The sequence below is a fragment of the Panthera tigris genome, chromosome B4 (assembly GCF_018350195.1).
Source record: "Panthera tigris isolate Pti1 chromosome B4, P.tigris_Pti1_mat1.1, whole genome shotgun sequence".
NCBI lineage: Eukaryota > Metazoa > Chordata > Mammalia > Carnivora > Felidae > Panthera > Panthera tigris.
Window position 1 is genome coordinate 102,651,436 of NC_056666.1, and position 25,409 is coordinate 102,676,844.

A 25,409-nucleotide genomic window follows, 5' to 3' on the forward strand; every position below is an offset into this window, starting at 1 on the left:
TTAAGACAGAATGATACATTAAAAGTGGAGAAAATGAGTAAAGGCAGATTTTGAGGAATTTTGATACGACATACAGGCCAAAATGGAGCAATAGTTGAAAGGACAAAGAGAATCAATAGTCTTTTTTTTTCTTTTGCTGTGATATAATGTGTGTGTTTTCACATATTTACAATATAGGAACAATTCAACACAGAGAGAAAAATCATTAACATGACAGAGGGGGAATAACTTCAGTTCTAAAGTCTCAGACTAGATAGAATAGAATCTACCACAGAAGTGGAGGGCCAGGCAAATATCCACTGACTGATGAATGGATAAAGAAGTGGTATATATACAATGGACTATTACTCAGCCATCAAAAAGAATGAAATCTTGCCATTTGCAATGACATGGATGGAGCTAGAGAGTATTATGCTAAATGAAATAAGTCAGAGAAAGATAAATGCCATATGATTTTAGTCATATGTGGAATTAAAGAAACAAAACAAATGAACATGGGACAGGGCAAACCAGGAAACAGACTTAATTATAGAGAACAAACTGCTCTCTATTAATTAAGAACAAACTTAATTATAGAGAACAAAGGTTACTGCAGGGGAGATGGGAGGGGGATGGTATAAATGGGTGTTGGGTATTAAGGAAGACACTGGGTGTTGTATGTAAGTGATGAATCACTAAATTCTACTCCTGAAACTAATATTACACTGTATGTTAACAAACTGGAATTTAAATAAAGAAGAAATGCAGGGCTAGGACTTTGAAGGGAGTTAAGTAGAGAAGGCAGTTAAAGGGAAATTGGTGGTAAGAAGATAATGTAGTTTTTTTCTGAGTGTTATTATTTTCTCAATGAAGTGAGAAGCAAGTTTATTAGCTTTGAATAAGACGGGGAGTGATATTGGATGATGGTGGACAGAAAAGATGGTGAAAAACATACGTAACAGAAGGGGAGACTGAACTGACTAAAGTAAAATAGAGGCTGCTGGGCAGTGGAAAATATTCATTTGAAATTTGAGGTTTAAATTTAAATAAGGCTTGTTAGCTGGAGTTTTGTTTTGTTCAGACATTTTCAGCTGTTCGCTGCAGATCTGGAACTAGCAATGAAATTGGTTTAACCTGAATTGGAATTTTGCTGGAAAGCAAGATGGAAAAAGGAGTTGATGGAGATTGCTAGGGACTGGTTTTATTGGCAAGCAATGGATTCTGGCCCAAGTAAGTAGAGAGATGAGGACATAAGGGAGATGATGAACCACGAAGATTGGATGAGGGTTAAAGAATTTTTGGAGTGTCAATACAAAGAATTTTTGGAGTGCCAATACAATAAACTGTTGCCAAAGAAAGGAATACCGGTAATAACAAGATCTCAGGTATTGCCATAAAAGCTAGTGGTTAAAGTGAGGTGGAGGAAAAATTGGAATTATGGAGATCAAGGAATACAGAGTCCAGAGAATTGGAAAGATCATTTACATTGATGTTGACATCTTTTAAGACTGGTAGAAAGTCAGTCCAGTCATCTAGGTGATAAATTTTCTTCTTGTTTGTTTTTTTTTTAAGATTTCATTTTAATTCTACTTAGTTAACATTAAGTGTTATATTAGTTTCACATGTACAATATGGTGATTCAACAATTCCATATATCACCCAGTGCTCATCATGACAGGTGCACTCCTTAATCCCCATCACCTATTTAACCCCTCCTCCTCCCCTCCTCCCCTCTTAGGTGATTAAAATTTTAAGATGTTTGAAGAAGTGGCATGGTATCACTAGATGACTGTCTTAAGGAGGGGTAGCACAAGAGTTCTTCAGGAAGAAGGAAGGAGAAATGATCTGGATATGGCAAAGATGGGCAATAAATACAGCTACTCAACTCCCAGGTTCTATGGTTATAGGGGTTGTAGGAGAAAAACAATGATTACATGTTACCCAAGAGTGGTAAAATATAATGTTCTCAGAAGGTCCAATATTTCTCTTAGAGCCAGAAGGTTGAGAAAGCATTCAGAATAGTTTTTGAGAATTTTTCTCAATGTAATGGGTTGGCTTGAGAAGGTAACTAGAAATTTTGAATGTATGCAAAAACATTATATTGTGCAGAATTATATTGCTACATTAAACTATGTATTAAATTACAATTCTTCCCAAAGTTTTAGAAATATCAATATTCTTCCATCAGTTTTTCCTATTAAGTGTGCCTTAGATGAAATACACTTCATAACAGGTAACAAGTGGGGACAAGTGGTTTTGCATCCACATTTTCAAGGCTTTTGAATTTTGTTTTTCTGCTTCATTAAATTTACTAGTAGCAACTTAAATATCTATTATATATTGAGTGCCAATATATAGGTTCAATTCTTTCTTTTGAAATGAATACTCTTTTTTAAAGTTTATTTATTTTGAGAGAGAGAGAGAGAGAGAGAGAGAGAGAATGAGCTGGGGAGGGGCGGAGGGGGGGAACAGAGGATCCAAAGTGGGTTTTGTGCTGGCAGCAGATAGCCCAGTGCAGGACTCAAACCCACGACCATGAGATCATGGCCTGAGCCAAAGTATGACAGTTAACCAACCAAGCCACCCAAGCGCCCCTGAAAGGAAACATTCTTATAATAGGACTTTATAATGGCAATAATGTTTATGTCGTTAGTTTATGTTGTTTAACCCCTCAAATTAGTCATTACTGTTATTGTTCCCATGCAGGCAATTTTTAAACCATTATCTTTGCAACTGTGGTTTTTCATCTCCAGTAAATATTTTTCTGCCTAAAATGCATTGTTTATAACTTCATTCATTGAGGATTTTCTGGTTTTGTTCATCGGAATATGTTTTTATCTGCTCTTGTTAATTTTTCTGGGGATAGAATTCTCATTTTTCAGTTGAGGTCAATTGTCAGTCTAATTGTCATTCCTATGTAGATGATCTGTTTTGTTTTGTTTTGTTTTGTTTCTGGTGCTGTTAAGATCTTCTCTACTTTGTTATTTGTACTTTTACAATGATGTGTCTAAATATGATTGTTTAAAAATATTTTCCTGCTTGGAGCTTATTGAGATTCCTTGTCCTGAACTTTGATATCTTTCAACATTTTTCAGAATTTCAGCCATTATCCTTTGAAATATTTCTTCTTCCTCCTTTCTGCTATCTATCTTAAGCTCCTTCAGTATATGCTTCATGTCTCTTATCTGCTCTTTACATTTTCTGTATTTTTTTCCTCTGAGCTCCATTGTTGATAATTTTTCAATACTGTCATTCTTTTCACTAAATTTCTCTCCATCTCTATCTAATATGCTCTTTTATACATTAAAATAATTTTAATTTCAGTTATTTTGTTTTTCTATTGTAGAAGGCCTGTCTGGTTCTCTTTCAAATCTGCTTGGCTATATGCATCATTTATTATTATCTAAAGAATAATTCTTTGCTCATATTTTCAAATCTGTTTGATCTCTTGAAATACATTAGGCATTCATATATTTATTCTTTGGTAATTTCAATATCTGAAGTCTTTTGAAGTCTCTGTGTGTGTGTGTGTGTGTGTGTGAGAGAGAGAGAGAGAGAGAGAGAGAGAGAGAGAGAGACAGAGAGAGACAGGGTTTTTTGTTTTTGTTTTTGTTTTTCTGTTTTCTTTGCTGTCTTTATTGGTGCCTGATTTGCTATCAGTCAGCACATTTTCCTTGAAATTTATCTGTGGTAAATTTATGTGGCCTGAGTTGAAGTTGAGTTCCTTCAGAGAGGATTTATGTTTGCTTCTGCTAGTGGCTTTTGAATAATAGCAACTCAGGATTACAGATTCATTTTCATTTAAATTCTGAAGTGAACGTTTTTTCAGGCTATCTAGGTAGCATGGATTTGAGCCACATAGACTCATAGGAATAGGCATGCACTTCCAAAACTGCATAATTTTTTTTTTTCTTTTTTGCATCTTTATCCAGAGAGCAGCGAGAAAAAAAATTCTCCTCTGTCCTCTTTTGCATGGTGGGTTTACTTCTCACTCCCCTTTCCCTGGTGAACATACCATATTGCACAAGAACAGCAGCTACCACTCACACTGAATTCTGTGGTACTCTGCAGAAGAATTCAAGGTACCCCCTGGAATTGTCCACTAACATGGTTGAAGTTGCATTCTTTTGGCTTTCCAGCTTATTATGCAGGGATATCCCTTACTCTTCTGTTGGCCCAAGTCTTTCGGTTCTTTATCTGGCACTCCGCATAGCTGTTTTGCAAAAACTCAACCTCACCAGGATTGACCAGTACCCTTCAAGACAAAGCTGGCATTAGTACCAGCTTCCATTTCACAATACCTGTTTTTACTGTGTTTTTGTGTGTGTGTAATTTTTTTTTTTTTTTTTGCTTTTGCTTTTTGGCCACCACAGATTTCCAGTTTTGTTGTCAACTCTTCAATTCCTTTAAAGAAAAGTTTGTTTTAATTTTATGAAGGGTTTTAATTGTTTTAATTAATATAGTCATTCAGTGTAGGGTATCTATTTCAATATTTACCAGAATCAGAATCCCACATGTAGTATTAGTGTTTGAACATATGTGGAGAAACTTTTTGTGACCATTGAATTCAATACAATAAGAACATTAGTAGATACATCAAACTAGTATTTTATTTAACGATATCCTATATCCTTAGGAGACTGTTTTCCTGACAGATCATAATGTGCAACATTATACTTAGGAAGGATTCCTTGCCTTGTCATATGTTATACACAAAACTAATTATTAATGTTTGATATATTATTATTATTAATGAAAGGCAGAATTGACTTTTAGGTGTTTTTCAATTTTTTTTCCATCTGTATGATCCTCAGCAATAGCTTAATACCATCTCAAATATTTTAATAAAAATATCATCTATAAGCATTATTTTGTAGAATCATAGTATGAATTTCTTTTGAGATAAAATTTTTTCTATACAGTTTTAAGTGTATAAGTTATGCGTATCTTATTCCATTTAGGATGTTTATTACAATTACACTCTAGTGAATGTTCTTATGAACATATTCTAGTGTACTTGGATCAAAACTTCAGCAAAATGGGGTGCCTGGGTGGCTCAGTCTGTTGAGTGTCTGACTTCAGCTCAGGTCATGATCTCACGGTCTGGGGTTCGAGCCCCGTGTTGGGCTCTGTGCTGACATCTCAGAGCCTGGAGCCTGCTTCAGATTCTGTGTCTCCCTCTCTCTCTGCCCCTCCCCCACTCATGCTCTGTCTCTCTCTGTCAAAAAATAAATAAGCATTAAAAAAAATTTCTAAAAACTTCAGCAAAATAGATTTTTTTAAGAATATATTTTTAGGATGGAATTATTTTATGCATTTATATTTTTGTTTTTTCCCAGTGCCCGATAGTGCACCAGAAAATGTTACCTACAAAAATATATCTTCTGGAGAGATTGAGCTATCGTTCCTTCCCCCAAGTAGTCCTAATGGAATCATACAAAAATATACAATTTACATCAGGAAAAGTAGTGGAAATGAAGAAAGAGCTATAAATACAACCTCTTTGACCCAAAGCATTAAAGGTAAGAATAATATTTAATGTTGTACATTTATATTTGTACTGACAATGTGGTTATAAAATATTAGCTTGCTTTTATATTATAAGTGGTAAGTAGGATTCATTTTGTACAGAGTATGACAATACTGGCTTTTTGGTTAAATAAACTAGGAGTTTATTACAGTCACATGAAAGAATACTCAAAGTCAATCCTTTGTGACCTTATCCTATACCATTTTGTCTTTGTAATAGGACTTACTATTTGAAAGAAGTACATTTTCATTTAATTTTTACTTTTGGAAGATTAAGAGTCATTTCATAGTTTCCTTCTTGCCTATATTAAAGAATATTTTATAAGTCTTAACTTAGCTATGTTATTTCTTTTTAGGACTGAAGAAATATACCCAATACAAGATTGAGGTGTCTGCTAGTACACTCAGGGGTGAAGGAGTTCGGAGCGCACCCATAAGTATACTGACTGAAGAGGATGGTAAATACAGTAGCGGATCCTGATATGTTTTGAATCCATCACATTTCAAAAAAAAAACATGTACATAAAATGAAGATATAATGTGGAAATTCTCTTAGATTTGGGTATCAGTTATGTGCATGTCAGCATTATACAGAAATTTCACTGTCACAGAGTAAAAGAAGCTAGCAAAGTCAGCTTTATGTTCAATAAAATCAGGTATAAAATGTTCTTCTTTGATGCTCAAGTCATCTGTGCTCTGTAAAAAATCAGTAATATTTTTTCATGGCAGTTTTTAAGGCTAAAATTTCAGTTTGAATGGTTTGAATATAAACTAATGTATGTTATGGCTGTGTTTTTCAACTTTAATGTTCATAAGAATAGACATTTACATCAGTTTTATAGTAGATTCTGTTATGTCAACCTGCAACCTCTCCCCCTCCCTTTTTTTTTTTTTTTTACTGTATTAGGACTAGCTTGATGATGAGTTCAGGCCAGTTTTTAGGTTTCTGTATGTAATTTTCCAAGACGCCATTCCTGAATGTTAATAGCCTTATTAAATATTGAATATTTAAACATATCTTTTCCTAAACCTGAATAAAATCAACTTTACCTGAGACCACTTTACACTGGTACCTCACCAAGTTCTAGGCATATATCACGCTAAGAAAATTACTTTTGAGGAATATATTTGGGATTTGGATTTGCATTTTATGTTTTATACATTGTATATATTTGACACTGTTATTTTTATTTTTATTTCTACAAAAGGAAGTCCTATTGCCATGAGAGTTGGGCCTGGGTGTATCATAAGTGTTTTCAGGATATCTTTATTCCCCCCTCTCTTTCAAGTTTTTCCATCTTGAAGTTCAGTTGCATTCTGTGCATGTTTCTAGTCATACACCAGGACAATATGTGCGTTATATATGTCTAGCAGAAGGAAGACTTTTCTTGCATTGTTCTTATTTTACTCAAAGTAATGGTCTTTGGAGCCTTCTTCTCCCAATTGAGGTCCTTCCCTATTTTTCTCTCTACGAAATTATTTCATCAGTGTCCAAGTGGGCTGCTCTGATTTGTCCCAGGTTCTAAGTCCTCTCATGGGTTGGTCTTCCCTAGTCATTACCTCTACTTATTATGCTTATTTCTCCATCAAAGTTCACCTGTCCAACTTTTAATTTTTGTCATAATTCAGTTCTTTGTGCTGAAATAAAGTGAAAATTAACTAATAAAACATCCTTTCCAATGGGACAATTGTTAAAGGCTAGAACAGAGTGGGGGTTAGCTCTTTATTTCCATCTTAGACAATGCCTAAGAAAGAGGTACTAGATAATTTATGCAATGCCCTTCTGGACATAGTACCCACTTCCCCACCCCCTAATTTAATGAAATAGTCCTGATGGTAAGAATTCGAGATCTTATATGAAGGAATCTAAACCAGTAGTGAACATATATTCCAAGAAGACAGAGCTTTTTACCACTTAAATCAATTGTTTCAAACTCTACAGTGCATCTGAATTACCTGGACTGTTAAAGTTACCATGGCAAATCACCATAGTGAACTTAGCATCTAAGTGTCTGGTCAAGTCACTGATATAATTACTAATGAATGGGGTGAAGAATAGGACCCCTTTATTGAAAAATTATGACAAATCAAGAATGGATAAAAGACTGAGATGCTTTGTATTTTGGGTATTAGGTGCTCGTTGTCCTCATGAAACTTGCAGCTCAGTGGCAGAGTTCTAAATTCAATAAGTGTATAGACAAATAGTTTTTATAACTTTAATATTTCCCCCAAATTACTCCTCAGGACAATAAGAGGCATGTTAGTTACTGAGGTAGAAGAAGTGTAGATGAGGAAGTTAAGTCTAAGATGTGACCTGAGGGAAGATGAGAGTTAGGAAAGACCATACCAGGAGGAGAAAGAGTCTTATGCATACCCGTCTCACCTATTCTCATATGCTTTGTTATGATGAATTGGACAGATTGCAAAAGATATCATTGCATTTATATATTCTAATTTTCCTCTTTCTTTAAAATAATTTTTTTAAATTTACTTTATGACTAAAAGTTTGTACCTCTTAATCCCCTGCACCAATTTCATTATTTTTTAGATTGTGTTTCAGAATACAAATGCCAAAATGATTAAAACTTAGCTTGCTATAGTAGATATATAGTATTTTGTTTAGATAGACATGTTAATTATATTTAGTTAGCAATAAAATGTTTCACGTAAAAAGGAAAATACCCAAGGATATACTGAAATTAAAAATAAAACACTTAGAATGATCTGATATTTGACATAATAGTCTTAAAGCATATTATAGAGTAGAAATACTTAGTTACAACAGATTATATTCTATCAGTGCTATTTTTGATTGAAATCCTTTTTTCCAACAATAAACGAAGGTTAAGTTTTACAAAGATGTTAGGGAAAATATCATAGGCTTTTGTTTTGACAAATGAAAGAGTTCTCAGAAGTAATTCATATCTTGGGAACTAGACATCTCCAAGTGATATACGGATTCTTGTGATAATCAATATTTGATAGCATTTTTATTGTAGTGCTAGTGAGAATAACAAATAAAAATATGAATACAGCTGTCACCATTATTCCTTAGAATTCATCTCATAAACCTTTTCTCTGCGCAGTAATTTTTTGTGTTGGAAAATCGTTGTTACTAAAATAGCAAAAGCATACATACACATTACACATGCATATGTACACATACAACTCTGGTTGAGATTATTCAGAAAATAAAAAAAGAATTTAAAATAATTCAGGTGGCATTTTCTTTAAATTGTTGGAAAAAGTGATCTGCACATGTGCTAATCTATAAATTAACATTGTTCAAAGATCTGAACAAATTCTTAAAACTTCTATCAGCTACCTATGAGTTTACTTTCCATATAACTATAACAATGATAAAAATTTTAGTAATGTATACCCTTCTATTGCAAAATTGTATATTAATGCTCTAAGACATTACTGTAGTGTTACACAGGAGCTGAGAAATGCCATTCTATATGTCTTATCTAATGTAAATATAAACTTGGCTAACTAGGTTGTAGTAATTTTTGTAGAGCTTATTTAGTGCAAAATGGCTCAGGTATTTAGATCCTTCCACTCTTCTGGTGGAATTAGAAGTAGACCCTAACCTGTCCATATTATTTATGTGCTGTTTTGCTTTTCTTTGTCACCATTCAATTTTGGAGACTCAGTGAACAGATTTTGATACTATTTTACAGTTTAGTGACAAACTGAAATTGAGGAATGTAGTTTTTATTTGTGAGGTCAGTCATTTTAACTGCTCTCCCAGTGTTATGCTTATCACTTTACCACTTCTTGAATGTGTGATTTTTTTTCCACTTCTTTTTATTGTTTGAGGAACACTTTTACTACATATTATATTTATTCACCCCAGTAGTTTTATTTTTACTAGAGGATGATAATTTACCAAGATGTACTTGAACAGTAGGTGAATCACTGTGACATACCCCTTGTTCTTTTTTCTCATGAAATATTTTTTTCCATTGAATCACAGAAACAGATGTTCTAACACCACCATGCAAAATCTCTTTTTATCATCTCATTCTGAAAGTAAACAATTAGTCTCCCATGCTCGTGGGGAAAGGCACTGCACCTGATTCATTGACCAGAATGTTTATAGTGAAAATTTTGTGCATTGCTATTTTAGCCTTCTCTTATATATGTTTAATAAAATGTATTATCCTTACCCTAACTTTTCAGCTCCTGATTCTCCCCCTCAAGGCTTCTCTGTAAAACAGTTGTCTGGTGTCACGGTGAAGTTGTCATGGCAACCACCCCTGGAGCCAAATGGAATTATCCTCTATTACACAGTTTATGTCTGGTAAGAATTTTTTTCTTTTTTGGAAATAGTTCTGAGAACAAGTATTAATCTGTAACATAATAGGAATGTAGTTTTTTTATTTCAGAATGTGATGCTACATTAGGAACCTGATTATTAATAGGCTGGTTAATATGCTTTTTTTAAGAAACAAGTTTTTCCCATATTATGTAGAAGTCCAAGCATAGTCAAATAATATAATTTTTGTACACAAAAAGTATATATTATGCATAATTATATCACACTTCTCTTAAAAGCCACTGACTTATCAACTTATGTGAATACATGCATATAATTTTAAACTCAGAGTTTTACACAAAAACTCTCTATGTCACCGTCTTTTCAGATTTCTTTGAGCAGATTAATTTCAACTAAAGTTTAACTAAAAGATATTTATTCATAAATCTGTCATTTAAGGTCCATTTTCCCATGAAATTTAAGTAGTGTATCTATTTTTTTTTCTGACCACCTTTACACTGATTGCCAATTTATTTGTCAGTTGTGAAAAAGATGAAATCCCATAGCACATCTCATGTCAATTAAAAACATGGCTGTACTACTTCATGAAAACTCAGTAGTTAGAAGCCCTCACTTTGATCTCTTGTAAGTCCTCTTAGAAAGATTTGCCAGTTATATATTTCCTAGTGGATTTTAAATATTTCAACTCAGAAAATACAATTTACACAATACTTTATAGGACATGGGCATGTCTTACTTAACATTTATGTTCCTGACTCGAAAGTCCAGCACTGAGAGGTTCTGATATTTGAGGAAGGCTACTCTTCTCTTTCTTAAATTAAGATTTTTCTTTCCCTAATCGCTCTTTACACCCTTTGCATATTGCTCATTGGGGCTATACTTCCTGGGTTTTTTTTTTTTTTTTTTTTTTTTTTCTCCATTACCTGATTCCTAGTCCTTTTGCCTAGTGGTGGCAAAATTGAGAGTGACTTGAGAAATGTCAGTGAGAAAGAAGCAATGAAAAGAAGGTAAGCATTTTCCTCTGTGGCCCAGGTCATTTGTTTATCCATTTTTCATTACTTCATTCAACAAAATTGACAAAGTGCCTGTATACCAGTGAACAAGACACACATAAGACTCCTGCTTTCAAGGAGCTTACATTCTGAAGGGATAGCTGGGCTATATCCCATAAAGAAACAGATGAGGGAAAGTTGGGGGGAAAGAGGGCTACTTTTGATGGGATGCTTGGGGAAATCCTTTCTGAAAGAGTGATATGGAGTTACAATCCTGATGACAAGAAAGAGCTTTTTGTCATGTAAAGATCTGTAAGCTAGAATTTTCCAAGAAGAAAGAACATCAGCTGCATAGACTCTGTGAAGGAACATAATTTGTCATTTTGAAGACCAGAGAGGTCAGTGTTGCTGAAGGGTAGATACACTAATACTGAGGAGTAAGGCAAACAAAGATCACAAGCCACAATAAGGATCTGATTTTTCATTTTAACTGTAATTAGAGTTACTGAAGAAATTTAAGCACTTTGGATACTTAAAGGAGAAAGAATTTTAGACGGAGGCGGTTAGCAAGGATACTGTAGGAGACTGTTCTGGTAGTCTGGGCAATAGATGATACTGCCCATGGAGGAGAGAAGTGGGTAGTTTTCTTCTACATTTAGAAGGGAGGGTTGACAGACAGAACTTGGTGATACATTGGCTGTGGGGATAAAAAAGAGAGAGAGAGATGAATCAATGATGACTTTTAGATTTTTGAATCAAGGATGGTGACTGAGATTTTTGACACCATTTTACCGAGTTAGATAAAAATGAAAGTGAAACAAACTAATAAAAGTGAGAATCAAGATGTTACTGGCTGGGGTTTCTGACCCACATTGTAGGGACAATCTCGTTCTTCTCTACAGTGATTGTGCTGTGTAAGTTCAGCTCCCCAGTGGTGCTATTTCTCTGCTCTTTCGAGGGTATCCCCTTTCTGTCTCACTTCCTAAGATGGATTCTAGGTGCGAAAGGGAAGCCTACTGAAAGTGGGGTCAGGGAATCTCAAGTCTGTTATATTATATGACTCATCTCACCTGGCTGTGTAGGAATCATGCTGCTGCCCACCTGCAGTCATAGCTTCTAGTTTCAAGGTTCTTATTTTCTGTTTTATCCTTGACCCAAACTCAGGATTCTTCTAGTGTCCTAGCTCTTTTAGCATGTCTGTCTCAACCTATAGGGAGCTAGATGCTCTTACCAATCTTCAGGGGGCAGGATTGCAAAAGTGACCACTACACCCTTCCCTAGCATTGGATGATCTGCTAGAGGAGCTCTTAGATCTTGCTGATGGTGGCATACTGAAGACAAAGAGTTCCTAAGAGGCTTGTCATGTTTCTCTTCATCCTGAGAAGGAGCAAGCCCTGCTTACTGTCATTCAAAGAGAGTTATTCATAGAGACATTAAGCCGGAGAACCTGCTCCTACAATCAGCTGGATTGTTTAAGACTGCAGAATTAGGGTGGTCAGTACATGCCACATTCTCCAAGGGAAACACACTGTGTAGTATCCTTGACTACCTGCTTCTGAAATGGAAGGAAGAATGCGCAATGATAAGGTGGATCTCCGGAGCCTTGGAGTTCTTTGCTATGAATTTTTAGTTGGGATGCCTCCTTTTGAGGCAAGCACATACCAAGAGATCTACAATAGAATATTGCAGGTTGAATTCAAATCCCCTGACTTTGTACTAGAGGGAGCCAGGGACCTCATTTTAAGACAGTTGAAGTATATTCCTAGCCATAGGCTGACTCTAAAAATACTGCACACTCCCTGGTTCACAGCAAATTCACCAAAACCAGCAAATAGCCAAAAAAGCAAAGAATCAACTAGCAAGCAGTCTTAGGATTCTTGTAGGGAAAGAAATCCTTGAACCAGGGCTGCTGTATAATCTGTCAGGAACAGGTTACTGACATGTATTTTATTGTTGATTGCTTGCCTACAATCTAAAATGCTACTGAAATACATACATATATATATATATATATATATATATATATATATATATATATGTATATGTGTGTGTGTGTGTCTATACATATATATATACACACACATACACACACAGATACACACACACACATACACATACATACATACACACTGGGAAGGCAGTACCTTAGCCTCTCCATTCACAAAGTTCTACTTCAAAAAATAAGACACTCTGAAATCAAAGTAGCCATGAGAATCATGATAACCTCACTGGTTTCATAATCCAGAGGCAAGGTTCAACTGCAACTGCCCACAGCCTATTTTGAGGAAGGTGTCCTTGTGAAAAATGAACTTGGAGTCCAATTGTGGGAAAGTGGCCACTTTGCCCTGCCTTGGTCAGTTAAAGGGCCGTTGGGTGGCCTTCCAAGTGCCTGAGTGTGTATGTAACTTATTGGGCGGCCAAGCCTGATAAAGCTGTTGGAATGAATATGTGAATATTTTTAAGTGCTAAAGTAAAGATTTTTTTGAAGATGTGTAAATTTAGTAAAACTTCAAAGATATTTAATAATTTGAAATCAGAGGAATAAATTCTTAATATATTAACTCTAGAAACCTAGAAGTTTCAGAGATTAGATTTCAAAGGATATAGGAAGAACTCCTTATAGAAGCTTTTAATGTTACATTTTTTTGTTGTTGTTAAACTGGGACTTGGAATGCTTTTAGAGACATGGGTTTGGATTCTGGCCCTGCCATTCAATTATCTGCGTGATTCTCTTAAAATACTGTATAAATGGTGGTATCATTATTAGCAAAGTTCCTATTTCAGGGGTTCACATTTTTCTCTTCTCAGTTTCCATTATTTCGGCTTTCTAGTAATTACCAAACTCTTTTGAAAGCAACATCTTTATTTAGGGGCACCTTGGTGGCTTAGTCGGTTAAGTGTTTGACTATTTCGGGTCTGGTCATGATCTCACAGTTTGTGAGTTCGAGCCCCATATCGAGCTCTGTGCTGACAGTGTGGAGCCTGCTTGGGATTCTCTTTCTCTCCCTCTCTCTATGCCCTTCCCTCCACTCATGCTCACTCTCCACCCCCCCCCCAAATAAATAAATAAACACTAAAAAAAAAAAATAAAAACATCTTTGGATGTTTGCTATTTTCAGTATATCTACAAAATACAGACTGCCAATTTTATTTTATTATACTGAGTGACTTCTCTCTTTTTCATGAATATTCTTTACAAAATAGCTCTACAAGGTGAAGGTTAATGTGCAGGCATTTTATAACCACTACTGTGTGAGTAACATTTGATTTGTAGATGCTGTGCTCAGAAATCTGCTTTAAAATGACATTTCCTTTTAAAGTCTGTTTTATGAAATAACTTTTATCATTTATCCAGATGGTAAAGTAGCATTTTTTCCATCAGTTACATTGATAAATTATGCTTATTTGTATTTAAGTGATAAACAATCTTTGCATTGCTAGAGCAACCACCATTAAATAAATGAATTCCTGTTAGAGCAGTTATCTTATTCTTTTAATACACTTTGGACTGAGGTGTAATATTGTAGCAAACTGATACAAAGTTTATTTATTTACTTTACATAGACCTTCCTTCCCTTGCAGTAGGGTTACATCCTGATAAACTCATTGTAAATTGAAAATATCATGAAGTCAAAAATGCACTTAGTACACGTAACCTGCAGACATCACAGCTCAGCCCAGCCCACCTTAAATATGTTTAGAACACTTACATTGGCCTACAGTTGGGCATAATCATCTAACACAGGCCTACTTTCTAGTAAATGTTGAATATATCATGTAATTTCTTGAATACTTAACGGAAAAAGAATGGTGGTGTGGGTGCAGAATGGTTGTAAGTGCCTTGGTTGTTGATCCTTGTATTCATGGAGCTGACGAGGAACTGTGGCTTGCTGTCTCTGCCCAGCAGCATGAAAGAGGATCATACTGCCTATGGCTAGCCTGAGAAAAGATCAAGATTTAAAATTTCAAGTACACTTTCTGCTGAATATGTATTGCTCTTAAACTATCACAAAATGGAAAACATCCTAAATGGAAATGTTATAAGTTGGGAACCATCTGTAGTTGAGTTCAGCCTGGATTTGTTTAATAATTTTTCTTCCATATAGTTAGTAAAATTTAACAATAGTTTTCTTTTTTTGTTTATAAAGCTTCTATGTGAATGCCTTATCAGGTATAGCTCAAAGACTGGAGTGAAAGTAATGCTGTAAATTCTAGCTTATACACAAATCTTGGCTTTTAAATGTTTTTCATTTTCTTAGTAGTAATTCTGAGAAGTAATTCTGAGTCAGTAAGCCTAACAGATGTTTATTAAACTCTGTGGGGAGATAAAAATACATATATAATTTTAAAATGACTGTAGACTAATTGGAGATAAAATATGTGTATGAAATAATTCTAAAAATACTTTCTAAATAATATATTAGGAGGTCACAACAATTCTAATGCAGCATTTTGTTAGATGTCATTGGTTGAATAATTTCCCCCATATCATAAAACCTTACCTTTGGAAATAGCCTTCTATATGCTAAAAGTTTGCTAAGTGCTGTTTTTTCCTGTTTTCTAAAATATTTTTACCCTACTTAAATGACCTGCTTGAGAATACAAGAGAGATCAATAATCAGAATGGGAAGGTTGTAAAGATAGGTTGATAAACAAGGAGATCATCTCAGTGGAAACAGTACAGTAGTCTCCCCTTACCTGTGGTTTTGCTTTCTGCAATGTCACTTATCCACAGTCAACTGTGGCCTGGAAGTAGATGATCTTCCTGACAGATCATGAGGTCAGTAATAGCCTAATGGTACAACACAATGCCTACATCAATCATTCACTTCACTTCATCCCATCCCGTAGGCATCTTATCATCTCACATCATCACAAAAATAAGGGTGAGTACAGTACAATTAGATATTTTAAGAGAGAAGCCACATTCACATAACTTTATTATACTATAAAGTTAATAAATTAATAAATTTTGAATAGAATTCTGCCAGCATTTCAAAATTAATAGATACCTAATGAAACTTCAGATTCCTTTGTTTCTTATAGAAATCAGGATAGTTTGCCATATTGCCCATGATGAAAATCAGCTGGAGTGGAATAGAAGGTGTCTTTAGATGGAGTGTTTGCTTGGCAATTTACTACAGTTCCCACCACACCCTATTTCAAATCCAATCTTCTTAGTCATTGATTTTGCTTGTGTGGATCTTGAGTTCTTACACCCTCAGTTTAGGGGTCTTTTAATCACTCTTGTGATATGTACACATCTGGGAGAAATTGTGATTTGCTTGCATTAGAGATTTGGGGAACGAAACATCTTGAAGAGCTAGACAAAAGGGCTCAAAAGGGATAGTGTAGAAGTTAGCATTTTGGGACAAATGTTTTTGGTTTTTTACTTATTTATTTTTCATAACAATACCATAAGGGGAATATTGTCCCCATTTTGTAGGTACAGAAACTGACTTTTGAGGTAAAGGTTTACTTAAATTTACAGAGCTAGAAGATGACAATCAGAATTCATACATAAGTCTGTCTTATTCCCAAATCATGCTTTTCTCAAATCACTAGGAATAAGTGTTATAATTGGCATTTGTTCTAAATACTCAGCTGTGTACTTACAGGATTAGGGAAATCTTAGTTTGGTAAAAATACTTGTGATAAACACTTATGGGGTTATAAAAAATTAAGCTTAGTGCATTAACTCATATGGGTAATTTCTACCAAAAAAATCACTATCTTCTTATTGGTGTGCATTAGTTGATGAACTATATTCATTGTGATAAAATAAGTATATTGTTTCATGTGTAAACCATTTGGATTACTGATCTCTGCAGTTTAAGTAGTATATGGACAAAGTAGAGCTTGTTCAAGAAGTGATGCAGATGGTGAAAATACTCAGGATCAAGGCATGTGAGAAATTGCTGGAAGAATGGGACAAGGTATTAGTTAAGAGTCTTAGTTTCAAGTGACTAAACTCAACCTAAATTAGCTTAGGCAAAAATGAAAATTTATTGACACATAGCTGAAAAGTCCAGGGTGTAACTGGATGTAGGAGCTCAAATAATTTCACTAGATATGGTTAACGGGAAGAAGCTTGTGTGGACAACAGCAAGATCACCCTGTATCTTGAATATGTCTATTTATGGAGAGAATATGTATCTCAATATTGAAAGGGATTTTAAAGTTATATTTTAACCACGTACCCAAAGATCATACTGCTGGAGAAAATACTCCCAAGGACTTTCCACGCCTCTTATAATAAAATCCAAATTTCTTATTATGGCCTGAGGAATTGCATCCACTCTCAAGGAATGAGATCTTCTCCTTCAGCTCAAGCACAATTCCTCCTCCTGTCTTCTGGACCTTAATTCCTTGTGTCTTCTCCAAGATCATGGTTTATAAATAGTTCCACAGCTTCAACCTCATTCTCTTTAATGGCTTTTTCCTTTTATCTTATAAATGTGTCTTTTCTGCTAAAGGCAAACAAGACAAAATCAAAGCAAATCAATAAGCCAACCAAATGACAATGAGAACAACAGCAACAACAAATAAATACCCTACTTTGACTCTGACTTTCTCTGAAACTCTGGAAAAGCTTTAGCATCATAGAATATGATGCTTTGCTAGTTTGGGGTTATTTAACACATAATTGCTAATCTGTTGGTACTACTCAGCTATGCAGAGGTACTGTTCTAGAGTAAGGTGCAACATAGAAGAGTGGTTTCCTTATGGTGAGAAAATTAGTGAAAATCACTTGTTCGTATGAGGAAGAGAATATTTGAGAGAGTCAAGTAAGTGGATTTTGAAATTATTTTTGTAAGTGTTATTTAATGAGTGAAATGATTAATCTAGAATATTTAGATAATGGCATATTATAACTTTGAATATAAATACATAGGAATGAACAAGGATGTGTCATCAGGTTAGATTACCCACATGGAACAAAATATCAAATGATGAAGATTAGAATTAAGACCCTGACCTTTCAGAGGGTCTCAAATCTTGTGTAGAAAACCTTTTATGTTCACACTTAGGGAAACGGGGGAATTGGTTTCAGTCTTCCCAGGTGGTTTGGTATTCAAGATTCCTTCAAGATTCCTTCTTAGCAGTTGCTGCTTAGTGTGAACTTGATGTGATAAGAGATGAGTAAAGAAAGTGCTAAATGAGACCAGAGAAACTGCTTTTATACTCTAGAATTTCCTTCATGCCCTAGATGTCACAATGTGGTCTGTCTTTTGATAAAAAAAAAAAAATCATAAATTACTTAGGAAATAACTTCATTTTAAAGACCCTATGAATCCCATCCCAAGACATTTTCTTGTTGTTACCAGTGAGTGTACACAGAAAAACTGTATCCTACATTTATTCAGAGTTGTTTCAAGGTCATTCAACTAATTTCGATTTCTCAAATTCAAGAAAGCTTTTAAAATGTTCTAAGAAGTTTCTTTTTTCAAATTTTATTTTATTTCTAGTGTAGATAGCATACAGTGTTTTTAGTTTCAGTTGCACAACATGGTGATTCAACAATTCTATACATGATTCAGTGCTCATCATGATAAGTGTACTCTTAATCCCCTTCACTTTTTTTTTTTTTTTTAACCTATATCTCCACTTGCCTTCCCTCTGGTGACCATCAATTTATTGTCTATAGTTATGAGTCTGGGGTTTTCTGGTTTTGGTTTTGGGTTTTTTGGGTTTTTTTTTTTTTTTTTTGGTTTATCATGTTTTTCAAGCTTTAAAAAAATTCTAGCTAGAAAAATGTTCTAATAAATTTCTGGTATTAAATCAGTAAAATGAATGCACTGAGAACTCCCCTCAAGTTTTTTCCTCAGTTTGAAAATTGACCCTGGCTAGGAGGTTTGCCTGTTATTGAAAGTTATCTATTTTAGAGTATAAGTATTGTTAACATTTATATTCCTTCCATTTATACACAGTTTATAATTTTGAATATGTAAGATTTAGACCTATGTTGTCAGGGAGGCTTCCTTTCTTTTCCCCCCACCTCACTCAACTCCCTATTCTGCTCTCAAACCTTACAAACTAGCTTTCTGGTCAACAATTTCCTGCACCTTTGGGAGATATGTTGTATTCTCCTTTTCTAGATGTTACCAATAATCAAATTTTACTGGCTTAATTTTTTTGTTCATCTCTTTTTCTTTGCTGTTAGCCACTGGTGGGGCAGGGTGGAGATGGTGTTGTCATTGTCATTAAAGGGATCCCATTTTTATTAATGAAAGGTTTTATAATTATTTACTATTTTGTCTTTTTTGAGGATAGGGGCTGAATCTTACTCATATTTGTGTCTAACATAGTTCCTGCATAAAGTAGATACTCAATAAATTTTGTTGGATATTGATTGCATACATATCATCTCTAAATTGAGAGGGGCTAGGAAGGTATCTGTGCTTCTTTGTTTGGAGCACTATCTAAAAGGACAGTGCCTTTCTAGGGTCACCTGGGTGGCTCAGTTGGTTGAGCGTTCAACTTTGGCTCAGGTCATAATCTTGCAGTTCGTGAGTTTGAGCCCAGCATCAGGGTCTGTGCTGACACCTCAGAGCCTGAAGCCTGCTTCGGATTCTGTGTCCTCTTCATCCTTAGCCCCTCCTCTGCTCACACTCTTTCTCTCTCAAAACTAAATAAATATTAAAAACTTTTTTGAAAAGAATAGTGCCTTTCTACTCTAATATATATTCTCCATTTAAGACACTACAATAAAATATAGAAAAGAAAATGCATAAGTTATGCAAAAAAGGGCCACAAATGACCAATATACATATAAAAGATATTCTGCCTCACAAATGGTTAGGGATTTGCAGATTAAAAATATTTTTTGAGTCAAGTTTGCAGTAATTAAGATTAATATCCAGACTAGTAATGAGAGTTTGCCAAAGGTGTGCTCTCACACATTGTTGTGGTTCTAAATTATAATAATTTATAATTTGGAACAGAAACAACTTTTAGAACAGTAATCATTAAAATTAAAAAAAATGAACCCATTTGATGTAATAATTACACCACTGGGAATTTAACCTACAGAAATCCAAGGACCATTATGAAAAGATATTTGTATAAGAATGATTGCTGTGTCACAGTTAGTAACTAAAAGAGGGGTGGGAAGCAACCTAAGTGTTAATTTTACAGCAGAATGGCTGAATAACTATGATACATCCAAATTAGGCAATTACAAAAAAATAATGATGTAGATCATTGTTATCACATAAGTAAAGCAAAACAAGGTCAAGATATAGAAGAACATACACTTTTATAAATGGAAATAAAACACTCTAATGGAACATATAATATCCCTATTATAGTATTTCAAAGTAATACGGACAAAACAGATCTTTAAACTACACCAGTTAAAACCAAGATTATAGCAGTGTCAAACGTAGGCCTTCTCATGCATGGAGGGAGTGACTCATCAGAGCTGCAGGGTTGCTCACAGAGATGGCTGTTCTCTGTTCTCTGAAGATTTATGCGTCTTTCCTTCAATCTGACAACTGCATAAGAGCAAGGAAGAGGGAGTCAGATCCTTAGAGACTGCAACCCCTCTCCCTCTTTCCCCTTCCTAGTTCTCAGTTACGTAGCAAACTATCTCTTATCTAAGTTATGTTATGAACTTGGATCAGAAATGAAATTTCAGTTGACGTTTATGTATGCTCAGACTTTCTTTTTACCTTAGTCGTTAAAATAGCGACAATCCTAGACTACAAAAGAAGAACAAGCCCCAAACAGACAAGAACATTATCAGTATCTGAAAATTTTATTAGTACTATTTTGTCTTGAGGTAAACCAGGGTAGGTGTAGAAACTATATCTGTACATGCAGAGGTGGATTATTGACTTTGTATTCAGACAGTTTACAAAGACTATCTTCTTACTGAAATACCTGGGTATGTGAGACAAAATTTGCTTTTGATCTGCCTTTTCCAGGTAATTGCCTTGATTCTAAATTATCTATGGAATGTAATCAGGGTTCTTCTTATTGTAGGCAGACACTTATCTGCAGTCAGGGCAAGAAGGTAGTGATGCAAGGCAGCAGATAGCATTGAAAAATATGCTTGAAAAGGAATTTTAAAAATAGATATGGTGCAATTAGATCACTTTAGCTAATTTCACAGTTTTAGAGATCTGAATTGGATTAACCATATTGCAGTGTTCTAATGACCTGTGACCAATGACAGGGGTAAAGAATTGGGTAAAGTTTCTATGACAAAGCGTCTTTCTCTGAGACTAACAGCCACAGCCTTAAGTTCTAAAAGCCCCCTCCTGGGTCTCAGTGAAGTCTCTACTGCTTCTGAGAGAAGCTATCTGAAGAAACTGTTTCAAATTGCTGAATAGCCTTGCTAATCCTGTTGGTCTACAGTCACAGATTCTGAATTCATATTTTTCTCACTATGGTAACCTTTCTGACTACTTTTCAGATAACCATACCTATATTTGGAGTGAATTGACACTTTTGTAATCGTTAAACCATGGCTGAAATGTATGTGTCTTTGTGGATACCCTTAGTTCACTTATAATCTATTATTCCTCTTAATGATTTAAGAATTCCAATATGTCAATGGCAAAGAAAGAGCATCTTATATTCAGAGGAAATACCCATTTAGTTCTTGGGTGCCATGTGATACTAAAGAAGGAAAAAATAGGATTGCATGAGATTGATACACTTTTGCTGTAATGTTGATCATATTCCCTTAAATTCTTTCACAATTAACTTTATTGGTCTTAAAATCTAATTTTTTTAAATGCAGTTTTCAGTACCACTATGTACATATTCATTCTTTAATTTAGATTCTAACCTATACTTAATTCAAAACTATAGAAACTATACGAGCGTGACTGAAATAAAATAATTGCAGTATCATATTACCTAGCAACATTTTGTCATTTAGCCTTTTTTCCCTCCTTGAGATTTTAGTATTTACTTGAAGAATTTTTTTTTATTTTATTTTTTTAATGTTTACTTATTTTTGAGAGAGACAGAGACAGAATGCGAGTGGGTTAGGGGCAGAGAGACAGGAGACACAGAATCTGAAGCAGGCTCCAGGCTCTGAGCTGTCAGCCCAGAGCCTGACGTGGGGCTCGAACTCATGAGCTGTGAGATCATGACCTGAGCCAAAGTCGGACACTCAACCAACTGAGCCACCCAGGCGACCTGAAGAGATTTTAATAATCAACATTTTTTTGTGTTTTCTGGAATGACATTTTAAATACTTTTCAGATTTTAACTGGATGAGAGATGTGAGCTCTACCTTTTCCTTTTCTGTATGTTATACATAGATCATTTTCAATTTGTTTCCAGTTACTACATAATTTCATACATAATACATAATTAATTTAGAAATTAATAAAGGGTAATTAATTACTATAATTAGTAAAGAATAACACACAGGTTTGCTATTTTATATACTACTATTTAGATATTTACTCTTTGAATTTCTCTGAGGTAAATATTACTTTTGTACGATGTATGCAAAATGAATTTGTTTGACAAATAAAGGGTATATATAAGATGTCACCAACACTTAAAAAGAACATATATTTGAACAAGTAAAACATGGGTATGAAAAGGAGTGCTGTAATTAGTTGGACCACACAGTATTCCTAGAGATCTATTAAAATCAGTCCAAGTAACTTCTAATATGAACAACTTATTAACACTTGATTGAATTACTCAGTATACTTGAAAACAAAAAAAATTATTTATTGAATTATTCTTAATTTCACCCTTTTTAGCATTTCAGGATAAGTGGTGTCTTTATCCTATTAGTCTGGATTAATACATTTGTGTGCATTAATGTTGCTTATTTTTAATATACTTGTGCTCAAAATGTGTATGTAATGTTTAATTTAATAGTCAATTATACAGATCTTTTTTTTCTCACAGGGATAGGTCATCATTAAAAACTATTAATGTAACTGAAACATCATTAGAGTTTTCAGATTTGGACTATAATGTTGAATATAGTGCTTATGTAACAGCTAGCACAAGGTTTGGTGATGGGAAAATGAGAAGCAGTATCATTAACTTTCGAACACCCGAAGGAGGTGAGTTCTTTTGGATGTAGGCCAAGTAAAAAAATATCCTATGCAAAAAAAAAAAAGTATTAAATATCAAAATGTATTACTAAGCCTAATATCTGTCATCATGTTGGAAGCGAAATTGCTTTTTGGTCACTTCCTAGCTGTGTGATGCTGGGAAAATAATTTCTCTGTGCCTCAGTTTCCTATCTATATTATGGAAACGATACATTACCTACTTAACAGGGTCCTTATGAGGATTAAATGAGTTTATATTTGTAAATACACTAGGTATAGAACTTGACACTTAGTATTTTATGTATTTGTTAAATGAAACAAAATAACATGCATTAAGTCATCTCACTGTCTTCTCTATTATTCGATTTCAAGATTCTAAGTTAAATAAGAATTTCATATTATGTGTTTTATATTGGAAACTTGTTACAAGGTTGTTTTCCAATACAGGGCAGTGGCATGTTTTAGAAGTGGGATAGTGTTTTACTTTCTTTAGTAAGAAATCTATCTGTCCTCTGCTTGGATTTTGCTGTGATACGGTATTAGAGAGTTGGCCCAATGAGCCTTGTGGATTTCAATTCTGACCTCTCATTAGATGTTATACCTAATTTAAGTTTTCTTTTGAAAAACAGTGGTTATTGCTTATCAAAGACAGGTAAAATTTAGAACATTGCAGACATTCTTTAGAGCCACAGGTGCAGTTTTTTGTTCAATTGTTTGTTTTATAGCACCAAGTGATCCTCCCAAAGATGTTCATTATGCAAATCTCAGTTCTTCATCAATAATGCTCTTTTGGATGCCTCCTTCAAAACCTAATGGGATTATTCAATATTATTCTGTTTATTACAGAAATACTTCAGGTACTTTTGTGCAGGTAAGACGAGTTTTCTTCTAGTTAGTTCTTTATTTACATCCTTCAGTTTTATTGATGATGATACAGACTTGGCATGGTAGAAAAACCATTTCTCTTACACTGATAATTATGAATAGACATTTCATTAAACTTTCATTGAAACTGAAAAAATATGGTGGGGAAATGTCAGATACATTTTAACCTATCTGTGCATATGCACACATTTCCATGTCAGCTTCAAACATATTATAAACAATGAAGATGTGACCTATTTAAAATTCTGTGTATAAATATGGTCCTCAATTCCACTTCTTCAAGAAGTGTTCTCTAAAGAGTTGATGATTTAATTTACCCTCATTTCTCAGCTAAAAAAATTTCCCTTTTGTTTGCATACAATATAAATAGTTTTAATGTTTGGATGTGTTTGCATATTTTTCTTCAATTTTAACAATTTTTAACTGCTAGCTGAAGGGATTTTGTTGTTGTTATTTAGTATCACATGTAATAAAATCACTAGGAATGTGGTTATTTCACTTGAGGTATGCAGGGTTTTAGGGTCATACAGTTTGCAGATGGGCACTTTCTGATGTGAATAATGATGGTTATGAAAATAGCTAAAATGCATTTTGTTTAGAGAAATATTTTCAGTTTACTCAATAGAAATCCTTTATTTATCCAAACTAAATATTTAACAGAATTCTAACATATGAAAATGATAAAATTGGAATGGTTATGATTGAATCAGGAATGGAGAGATTTGGAATATAATTTGGAAACAGCTAATTTTGAAGAAAGGCTACAATTTACAGAACACGTACCTTAATAGAAACTGTTGACTGCCTGTTGATTATAACACTGTCCATTCTTACTTCTTTGTATCTTTTTAAGCAGCTGAAGAATAGGGACAAGTCTTAGTAATTTTGGGCTGTCCAGCTCTATTTGTGACTGACGACATTAATATAGCCATGGGAGTTAGTTCTTGGGATCAACAATCTCAGGAAATAAAGCATCACTGTATTGAATTATTTGCTTTACTGTATCTGTGCTGCAGCTTAGGCTGATGAATGGGGTCAGAGCAGAATTTTGCCAGTAGTCTCAGGACTACTGAGCAGTGGGTAAGAGAAAGTCAAGGTTGGTTTAGTTTTTACATTCTGCTCAAGACCCTCTAAGGATGGGCTTGAATAAGTGTGACTACTTAAAACTTAATGCCAAAAGAAAAACTACCTTATACAAGACATGAAGATATAGATATATATGTAGTTATAGATGTATATTTTTATAACAATGCCTTAGGAGCAGAAGGAGAAAGGAGGGTCCTTTTTTTCCCTTTCTGTGTACATTAAGCAACTTTTGCTATTCCTTTTTGTTCTGCTCTATTTTGAGAAAAGAAATGGGATTTGTATGCAATTTATTGTAATTTTTTTACCACAGTGTTGTTTACAAATTTAAAAATGTGTCATTATGTCATGGAGGCCATTCAAAATGCAGATTTCTTCTTTCACACATTTAACAAAAATACTGCAAAGGGGTGGTGTCTGTATCTGAATCTTAGCAAAGGTTTTTGCCTGGGTACAATTTACTTTATAACCTATATACACAATTCTATTTTGGTTCTCTTTTTCCACACTTAAATAATGAAGTATAAACATCTAACTATGGTTTCAAACCTATTTACAATTCATATAACTTAGAAAACGTAATCTTTTATTAAATAATCTTAAGAATGCTTTTATGTGTGA

The 25,409-nt window shown here is 34.2% G+C and overlaps 1 protein-coding gene across 1 annotated transcript in view; it reads left to right on the top strand.

Annotated features, from left to right (window-relative positions):
• The window catches only part of PTPRQ (protein tyrosine phosphatase receptor type Q), a 199,313-nt gene that overhangs the window by 37,303 nt on the left and 136,601 nt on the right, over nt 1–25,409 (top strand). Inside the window, exons 15-19 of the mRNA XM_042990863.1 lie at nt 5,319–5,501; nt 5,865–5,966; nt 9,694–9,814; nt 22,669–22,829; nt 23,546–23,691. Coding sequence (XP_042846797.1) covers nt 5,319–5,501; nt 5,865–5,966; nt 9,694–9,814; nt 22,669–22,829; nt 23,546–23,691 — 713 coding nt within the window. The remainder of the gene's footprint in view (nt 1–5,318; nt 5,502–5,864; nt 5,967–9,693; nt 9,815–22,668; nt 22,830–23,545; nt 23,692–25,409) is intronic.